The sequence below is a fragment of the Salmo salar genome, chromosome ssa02 (assembly GCF_905237065.1).
Source record: "Salmo salar chromosome ssa02, Ssal_v3.1, whole genome shotgun sequence".
In the NCBI taxonomy this organism is placed as follows: Eukaryota; Metazoa; Chordata; class Actinopteri; order Salmoniformes; family Salmonidae; genus Salmo; species Salmo salar.
Window position 1 is genome coordinate 78481773 of NC_059443.1, and position 10229 is coordinate 78492001.

The following is a 10229-nucleotide window of genomic DNA, read 5'->3' on the forward strand; positions in this document are numbered from 1 at the left end:
GCGATAGGTAACGATGCTTCGAGGGTGTCAGTTGTTGATGTGTGCAGAGGGTCCCTGGTTCAAGCCCAGGTAGGGGCGAGGAGAGGGACGGAAGCAAAACTGTTACATTGGTGCCATGACCTGGATCACTGGTTTGTTTTATTGGTTGTGTGGCGCATTGGCACCGAAACCTGTTGGTGGAAAATCTGTTATACCCTGATGAAGACAGCTTGTCTGTCCAAACGTTGGTTATACAATTATTGCATCTGAGCTCCTAGAGTGTAAGGATCTCCTTTTCTTTTTCAAGGTGGAAAATCTGTTGCATATATTTTATATAATTAGAAATATTGCATAAAAATGTTGAAAATCAAATTTCCCCCTGGCTGATCAGCCGGATCCGACCGTAGTGTAATGCAGGGAGAGTGAACTTGTCTGTGATGGTCGGTGAACCCGCAACCTTCTGGCCTGTAGCCCTGCGTGGCGTCGACTGTGCCACAAAAAGCATCCTGAAGTGGCAAAGTCGACATCATATTCATAAACACAGGGTCACTACAGTTGTTATTTGTGGTCGTAAACATTATTTTGTGTTAATTCTATGAGGGGGGTGTTCAATTTATTTTACAGTACAAGGGGAGGGTCATGTGAAAATATTTGTAACTTTGGGGAGGGGGGTGATTTCTTTTTATGACACCTTGAGTTGGACCCCCCCCAGGAAATTTCGATCTGTCCCTAATATGGCAACAATTTGCTAGCTAGCCAACCAACAACCATAATGATTTGAGAGACAAAAAATGCTCATTGTGCAAATGTATTTATGTTTTCAATAAATATTTGGAGACTAAATATAGTTGACATGTTGCCAACAGTCTAAGCCAACACCGCATGTGTCGGTTTTGTTGCTAAACAACCAATCTGTCTATTTAGGCAAGTCAGAAACATGTTCAGGTCTTGTGTTGAAGCAACATTTTAATTATCAATGGAAATACTCCAAAAGAAGCAAAGTACTAAACAGTATAAAGACATTTTCCTGTCAAAATGTAACAAGTACTTTTTGGTGTTTGCGACGTTCAACATATAGAAGACCAGCAAGGGGACTCTAAGCATCACATTCCCTCACTGTCAGCATTCCTAGAAATGGAACAGGGAGGACACTTGAATCAGATTGGTGACATTTGACCTGGTCAAAACAGTTGAGTTTTGTCCCAATTAACTTTCAAAACCTAGCCTGGTGGAACCAGCCTGACCGCTGCGTTTACCATTCCTATTCCTGACAGAGACAGGCTGAATTTGTGCCTCCGGATGTTTCTTCATACTGCTCAACTGGGCAAAAGCTTTATCGCACATGCAGCACTGGAACGGTTTCTCTCCTGTGTGGGTCCGCCGGTGGGTTCTTCAGGACATTCCCGTCGGCAAACCTCCTCCCGAAGTCAGGGCATTGGTACGGCTTCTCTCGTGTGGATTCGCATGTGGCCATTGCAGTGGCTATTACTTCTGAATCTCTTGTCACAGTAAGTACAGCCGTAAGGATTCTCACCCGCATGAATCCGGAGATGAAGTTTTAAACTTCCTGTCAGAGAGAAACTCTTCCCACACTGAGGGCAAAGGTAAGGCCTCTCTCCAGTGTGTATCCTCTGATGAACCAGTAAGTTACTTTTAATGGACTAGGTTTTGCCGCATCGGGAGCAGTGGACCCAAATTGTAGGCGGCTTATGGTACAGAAATCAACATAACATTCTCTGGCAACAGTTCTGGTGGTCTTTCCTGCTGTCAGCATGCCAATTGCACGCTCCCTCAAAACTTGAGACAACTTTGATGTTTTGGAGCTGGACTTTTATTGTCCCCAGCACAGTGTGCACCTGTGTAATGATCATGCTGTATAATCAGTTTATTGATATGTCACGGATTATCTTGACAAAGGAGAAATACTAACTGGGATGTAAACAAATTTGTGCACCAAATGTGAGAGAAATAAGCTTTTTGTGCTCATGAAACATAGGACCAACGCTTTACATGTTGCGTTTATATTTTTGTTCAGTATAGAATTACACTGGTCATGCCAATATTGATTAATAATAAACAATATAATAATTTCTGTCCTCACTCAATTTTGATGTTGTACTACATGCACTTTGCCTGTGACGCTTCAACCCTAGGTTATGCCAGGACCCCAGGTTATGCTTGAACCCTAGGTTATGCTTGGACCCTAGGTTATGCTTGAACCCTAGGTTATGCTTGAACCCTAGGTTATGCCAGGACCCTAGGTTATGCCAGGACCCCAGGTTATGCTTGAACCCTAGGTTATGCTTGGACCCTAGGTTATGCTTGAACCCTAGGTTATGCCAGGACCCTAGGTTATGCATGGATCCTAGGTTATTATGGATCCTGGGTTATGCTACGACCCTAGGTTATATTAGGACCCTATGTTATGCATGGATCCTAGGTTATGCTTGGATCCTGGGTTATGCTACGACCCTAGGTTATATTAGGACCCTATGTTATGCATGAATCCTAGGTTATGCTTGGATCCTGGGTTATGCTACGACCCTAGGTTATATTAGGACCCTATGTTATGCATAATCCTTCTTACTCATAAAGATCTACTCCAACAACACATTTCTGTCACCATTTTTATTAACTCTAGTTGGGTTCGGCAATAAATTCAAATGGGCAACGTATCTAAACATCAACAGTAAATACAAAAACTCCCGGGCTAAAATGTGAACTCAACTTGAATGGGGAGCCGAGCAGAATCATTTCAGTTTGAGACAGAAAAATATTATTTGTTACAAGATACAAGATACTATCCTGGGTACCAGTCTAGATGTGCTTACATTCCACACAGTATCCATTTTTCTAATTCTAATATGCCAAACATGGCATGGAGAGTGGAATGTTAGCACAAAACAGGTCTGGATGTCAGGCTAACAGGATACCCACATTTGTCATTTAAAATGAACTGGTCATGGTGGTAAGATTGCTGACAAGTCTTTTAAAACCAGAGATCAAGAAGACACCTGATCCAATGCCTTCAGATGGCCCTAATGAGAGGAAGTCGGTGATACAAAGTTGTATTTCCAGCTGTTTGTCTTTGGTAACTTCAGTCACCTGGTCCCAAATCCCTCTCTAGAACTGCCAACATGGAAAGGTGAGGGCCAAAGGGACGTGGTGGGTAAGTATTAGGGACGGACTGATTGTGTGGTACGTAGGGATTCCTGACAGAGACAGGCTGAATTTGTGTCTCTGGATGTTTCTTCATACTGCGCAACTGGCCAAGGCTTTATCGCACAGTGTGATTATGGCTATGTGTCTCCTGATGTTTCTTCAGACTGGTCAACTGGGCAAAGGCTTTATCGCACATGCGGCACTGGAACGGTTTCTCTCCTGTGTGGGTCCGCCTGTGGTTTTTCAGGACATTACTGTCAGCAAACCTCCTCCCGCAGTCAGGGCATTGGTACGGCTTCTCTCCAGTGTGGATTCGCATGTGACTATTGCAGTGGCCCTTCCTTGTGAATCTCTTGTCACAGTAAGTACAGCAGTAAGGTTTCTCACCAGCATGAATCCGGAGATGAAGTTTTAAACTCCCTGCCAGAGAGAAACTCTTCCCACACTGAGGGCAAAGGTAAGGCCTCTCTCCAGTGTGTTTCCTCTGATGAACAAGTAAGTTACCTTTATTGGAAAAGGTCTTGTCACACTGGGAGCAGTGGACCCGGCTAGGGTGGGTCCGTAGATGATCCTTTAGAAGAGCCTTGGTAGAGAACTTCTCCCCGCAGTGGGGGCATGGAAGAGGGTCTTGATGCCTTTGGATGGGACCCAGTGTCTCCCCCTTGTGGTTCTCCTGGTGATGCCGTTGTAACGTTTTTGTATGACGAAACTTCATCCCGCACACCAAGCAGTGGTAGGGTTTCTCTTCTGTGTGAGTTCTGATGTGTTTCTTTAAATTTCCACGATCATTGTAACTGTTTCCACACTGAGGGCAAACATACGGTTTCTCCTCAGAATGAATTCTCAGGTGTCTTTTAAGACTGGCGGCCACAGGGAATCCCCTTCCGCATTCCAAGCACACGTGTGGGTTCTTCAGAGGATCAGTTGGCGGGTGTCGTGTTTTTGTGTGTGATTCCAATCTTGCTGCAGTTATGAAGCTCTTCTTACATTGATCACAGCGGTGAGGGTGTTCTGTGTGAAAAACCTCCCGGTGATATTCAAGGCTTTGTTTTCCAATGAATTGCTTCCCACAATCAGAGCAGAGGTAAGGTTTCACTGTGGGGTTCCCTGTGTGTTGTTTAACAGCATGAGATCTCATGTGTTTCTTTAAGTTTCCAGAATCATTGTAGTCTTTCCCACAACGAGGACAAACAAACGGTTTCTCCCCAGTATGAGTTCTCTGGTGTCTCTTAAGATTGCCGGCCTGCGTGAATCTCTTTCCACATTCAGAGCACATGTACGGTTTCTCTCCAGACAGACACAGTAAATGTGTTTTCAGATTGGTAGCTGTGACAAAATTCTTCCCACAGTGATCACAGATATGTTCAGCATTAGACGAGCTGTGGGGTTTCTCTCCTGTCTGTGTTGTCTTGTGTATTATATGGCTACTCTGCCCCGGTGTCTTCCTGCAGTCGTCGAGCCGTACAGACACCCTCTTCAGACCGCACAATAAGGCGCTGCCGGGAGAAGCACGACCTGGGGACTCTGGGAGAGGGGAGGGGGGTGGTGGAGGCTTGTCCTGGAAATCATAAAAATAGAGAATCAGGGTGAGAAACACTCTCGTACTTGTCAAGGAATTTTGAAGTCTCAAAAGGTAGCCTAGTGGTTAAGAGCATTGGACCATTAACCGAAAGGTTGTTGATTCGAATCTTCAAGCCTCTGTCAATGTGCCCCTAAGCAAGGCACTTAACCCTAATTGCTCATGTTTGGGGCGGCACACAATTGGCCCAGCGCTGTCCGGGTTAGGGTTTGGCCGGGGTTAGGCCGTCATTGCAAATAAGAATTTGTTCTTAACTGACTTGCCTAGTTAAATAAATGTAAGTCTCTCTGGATAAGAGCGTCTGCTAAGTGACTAAAATGTATTTTTTTAAAGTGATCTCAAAGGTCTTTCCTTGATTCCCATCATCTTTGATTACTTGGTCTTCTTAAAATACATTGGAGGATAAAGTCCAAGAGGAAAAAACTCAGATATTCTCCTTCAATGCATTTATAGGAGGTCAAGGAACCAAGAAAAGACTGTTGAGAAACAAAACACTTTCTGACTGGGAAATACTCACGTAACTGTTCCTCTCTGGAGCTGACTCCGCCTCCAGTCCATTGCAAGGCAACCCAGCTCCTCCCTCTTCATTCCATTCTTCATCGCAGTCGACAGCATCATCATCACATTGGCTGGGATGCAAGGGCTCCGCTGTCAGTCCGTTGCTAGGCAACCAATCCCTGTCTCCCTTGTTGTGTTCTTCATTGCAGTCTACATCATCATCGGCTTGGCTGGGACTCATGCGTGCACTGCTACCCTCCTCCTGTATCCTCCTGATGTCGTCTTTCAGTTGGACTAACCAAGACATTCCCTGCTCCTCTGATATCATTGACTCCGTATTGTCCCACATTTCCTCCATGACTTTACGCCGTAATAAGCGATGATTCATCCCTTTAACTTCAGAGCCATCTATTCCACAACGTTCACACATGTAGCGTAAATTGTCCTCAGTTAAATTCCACAAACTCTTTTCGATTTCATCCATCAATGTTTCCTTCTCTGAACTGAGTGGATTCATATTGTCCTGCTTGTGCGGCAACAACGACAATGCAGTCAATGGCAGGACTTTAGAGTACCTGTAAAAAAAATATGTATACATCAAAGCACTCATCTGTAATTTCATGTCATTATTAGCTGAAATTTAAAACATATAACCATCCGTTTTAAGATCAGCCTGGAACTTGGCCATTGCTCTGTTAGCATGAGTTAGCTGGCTAGCTAGTTACTGTACTTAGCTATTATATTCATGTTGTGTAGGGGACCCAAATCAATCCCAACATTGGAGCAAATCAGTCGGGACGTAACTAGCAAGCATAATAAACCCAATAGCTGTTGTAGCGTGGACTGTAAGATTGGGATTATTTTACAGTCCACGCTACAACAGCTATAGCTAGATAGCTAGCGGTGTACAAAGCAGCTAACGTTGGCGGAGCTAGCTAGATCAGCGTGGGCTAACTTAGCTAGCTATCCATGTGGACCTAGCTAGCTAACGACTACATGGTTCTGGCTATACCTATCTACAAAGCGAATATAATTTCGCTATATACGCATAGAAATACCTGATTACTCTAAATATATTTTATTATATGGTCTGTGACTTTCCTTCCGATGTGTTCTGATGTATACCTTTTGACCTCGGGGAGCATGTCGATGTCATTTCCGGTATGGTAATAAGAAATCCTTCTAAATAAAAGCCCTTATTTCAAGACTTGACATTTCCTCAAACCTTCATACCCACTCCATCCCTTCTCTTTCTTCCGATGAATGATTGGATAAGTTGTACCAGACAGTAGAAGCTAGCTCCTCATTAAATGACCGAACCATGTTAACAACAATCACCTGTTTATAAGGTGGACATGATAAAGACAACACAAGGCATCATGTGATTACAGTCAACACTAGTGCACTGCCAGCAGCTGTGCCGAGGACCAGGGGTGAAAGGAGATTCAATTTGTTACCGGTATGAGACCTACCATGTTTTTTTACTTGTCTATTCATAGAATGACATATAGATGCATAGATTACACATAGTGAAAACATGTTTTTAGAAATGTGTTCAAATTGATTGAAAATTAAATACTGAAATATTTTGTTTACATAAGTATTCATACCCCTGTGTCAATACTTTGTAGAAGCACCTTTGGCAGCGATTACAGCTGTGAGTCTTTCTGGGTAAGTCTCTAAGAGTGTTCCACACCTGGATTGTGCAACATTTGCCCATTATTCTTTAAAAAATTCTTAAAAATCTGTCAAATTGGTTGTTGACCATTGCAAGACAACCATTTTCAGGTCTTGCCATAGATTTTCATATATACGTTTAAGTCAAAACTGTAACTCGGCCACTCAGGAACATTCTCTGTCTTCTGGGTAAGCAACTCCAGTGTAGATTTGGCCTTGTGTTTTAGGTTATTGTCCTGCTGAAAGGTGAATTCATCTCTCAGTGTCTGGTGGAAAGCAGACTGAACCAAGTTTTCCTCTAGGACTTTTCCTGTGCTTGGCTCCATTCTATTTCTTTGTTTAACCTGAAAAACTTACACGCATACCCATAACATACCCATAACATGATGCAGCCACCACTGTGCTTGAAAATATGGAGAGTGGTACTCATTAATGTGTTGTATTGGATTTGCCCCAAACATAACAGTTTGTATTCAGGACCAAAGGTTAATACAGTGCCCTCCACTAATATTGGCCCCCTTGGTAAATATGAGCAAAACGGGCTGTGAAAAAAATTATTTGCTGTTTATCCTCTTGGTATTTCATTCAACACATTCACTAAATCAAACCTTTAATGTAAGTAAAATTAAATTTTTAAGTTCACCTGAGTGATTTGGACCACTTAAGTGGTAAGCCATGACTTCCTGTTTCACTGGGGTATAAATATGAGGTGACACACAGGCCAAGTTCCCATAGTCATCCACCACTATGGGAAAGACCCGAGAATACGGTAAAGATGTGCGACAAAAGGTTGTTGAGCTGCACAAATCAGGAAATGGCTATAAGAAAATAGCTCAACGGTTGAAAATGCCCATTTCCACTATCAGGGCAATAATTAAGAAGTTTAAAGCAACTGGAGATGTTAACAATCGGCCAGGAAGAGGACGTGTTTCTATATTGACCCCATGCACAGTGGCCAAAAAAATCTCCAAGGATCACAACTGGAGAAATGCTGTAACGGATTGGCAGTCGTGGTGAAGGAATGAGGCACAGGAAGCAGCGAGCACAGGGTAGTGGCGTATTTGATTTACACTCACTCATCAAACAAAATACTCCCAAACACGGGAGAAAATACACACGGCGTAAAATAGCGCCGACACGAACATGAGCCGTCACAATAGAAATAATCCCGCACAACACGGAAGCGGACCAGCTAACATAAATAGCCCCGCTAATTAACCAAACTAAACACAGGTGCACAAAACCAAAAAGAAGGGAAAACCAAAAAGGGAATCAGTGGCAGCTAATAGGCCGGTGACGACGACCGCCAAGCGCCACCCGAGCAGGAGGGGGCGCCACCGTTGGTGGGAATCGTGACAGTACCCCCCTCCTGACGCGCGGCTCCCGCAGCGCGCCGACACCGGCCTCGAGGACGACCCGGAGGGCGAGGCGCAGGGCGATCCGGACGGAGGCGATGGAAATCCTTCAACATGGATGGGTCCAAGACGTCCTCCGCCGGCACCCAGCACCTCTCCTCCGGGCCGTACCCCTCCCAGTCCACGAGGTACTGCAGGCCCCTCGCCCGGCGTCTCGAGTCCAGAATGGCCCGTATGCTGTACGCCGGGGACCCCCGATGTCCAGAGGGGGTGGAGGGACCTCCGGCACCTCACCTTCCTGCAGGGGACCAGCTACCACCGGCCTGAGGAGAGACACATGAAACGAGGGGTTAATACGGTAATAGGAAGGGAGTTGTAACCGATAACACACCTCGTTTATCCTCCTCAGGACTTTAAAGGGCCCCACATACTGCGGCCCCAGCTTCCGGCAGGGCACGCGGAGGGGCAGGTTCCGGGTCGAGAGCCAGACCCTGTCTCCCGGTATGAACACGGGTGCCTCACTGCGGTGGCGGTCAGCACTCCTCTTCTGCCGTCCACTGGCCTCCTTCAGGGAGTCCTGGACGGCTCTCCAGGTCTCCTTGGAGTGCTGTACCCAGTCCTCCACCGCAGGAGCCTCGGGTCTGGCTCCGGTGCCATGGTGCCAGGACCGGCTGGTAACCCAAAACACACTGAAAGGGTGACATGTTAGTAGAGGAGTGGCGAAGTGAGTTCTGGGCTAACTCAGCCCAGGGAATGTACTTCGCCCACTCCCCTGGCCGGTCCTGGCAATACGACCTCAGAAACCTGCTCACCTCCTGGTTCACCCTCTCCGCCTGCCCATTGCTCTCGGGGTGAAAACCGGAGGTCAAACTGACCGAGACCCCCAGCCGCTCCATAAACGCCCTCCAGACCCTGGATGTGAACTGGGAACCTCGATCAGAGACAATGTCCTCCGGCACCCCGTAGTGCCGGAAGACGTGGGTAAATAGGGCCTCCGCAGTCTGCAGGGCCGTAGGGAGACCGGGCAATGGGAGGAGACGGCAGGACTTAGAGAACCGATCCACAACCACCAGAATCGCAGTGTTCCCCTGAGAGGGGGGAAGATCTGCCAAGAAATCTATAGACAGGTGCGACCATGGCCGTTGTGGAACGGGGAGGGGCTGTAACTTCCCTCTCGGTAGATGCCTAGGAGCCTTACTCTGAGCGCACACCGAACAGGAAGAGACATAGGACCTCACGTCCTTAGCCAAGGTGGGCCACCAGTACTTCCCCCTGAGACTCCGCACTGTCCTCGCCACACCAGGATGACCCGCAGTAGGTAGCGTGTGCGCCCATCGAATCAAACGATCAGGAACACCGAGCGGCACATACATGCGACCCACGGGAACCTGCACAGGCGCAGGTTCCAACACTAATGCCCGCTCGATGTCCGCGTCCACCTCCCATACCACCGGTGCCACCAGCCTAGACGCTGGAATGATGGGAGTTGGATCGATGGTCCGGTCCTCCGTGTCATAGAGACGGGACAGCGCGTCGGCTCTAGTGTTAAGGGAAACCCGGTCTATAGGAGATAGTGAACCTAAACCGGGCGAAGAACATGGCCCACCTTGCCTGACGCGGATTCAGTCTCCTCGCTGCCCGGATGTACTCCAGGTTTCGGTGGTCGGTCCAGATGAGAAACGGGTGTTTAGCCCCCTCAAGCCAGTGCCGCCACACCCTCAAAGCTTTTACCACTGCTAGCAACTCCCTGTCCCCCACATCATAGTTATGCTCCGCCGAACTGAGCTTCTTCGAAAAGAAAGCGCAGGGGCGGAGTTTCGATGGCGTACCTGAGCGCTGTGATAGCACGGCACCCACCCCAGCCTCAGATGCGTCCACCTCCACTATGAATGCTAGAGACGGGTCCGGGTGCGCCAACACGGGTGCGTCGGTGAACAGCGTCTTCAACTTCTTGAAGGCTCCGTCAGCCTCCATCGACC

At 47.0% G+C, this 10229-nt stretch overlaps 1 protein-coding gene across 3 annotated transcripts; it reads right to left on the reverse strand.

The window, feature by feature from the left end:
• Positions 1-2592: 2592 nt before the first annotated feature.
• LOC106593583 (gastrula zinc finger protein XlCGF26.1) lies at positions 2593-6393 on the reverse strand. 3 transcript variants are annotated; one of them, XM_014184943.1, is made up of 3 exons: positions 6344-6393; positions 5238-5793; positions 2593-4699 (listed from the first exon to the last, which is right to left on the reverse strand). In XM_014184943.1, the coding sequence occupies exons 1-3, from the start codon at positions 6361-6363 to the stop codon at positions 3257-3259; spliced, it is 2019 nt and encodes a 672-aa protein (XP_014040418.1). In that variant the 5' UTR covers positions 6364-6393; the 3' UTR covers positions 2593-3256. The 3 variants fall into 3 exon arrangements, with proteins under 3 accessions (XP_014040418.1, XP_014040428.1, XP_014040411.1); XM_014184953.1 differs by having other exon boundaries at positions 6277-6355; XM_014184936.2 differs by having other exon boundaries at positions 5238-6356.
• Positions 6394-10229: the final 3836 nt, after the last annotated feature.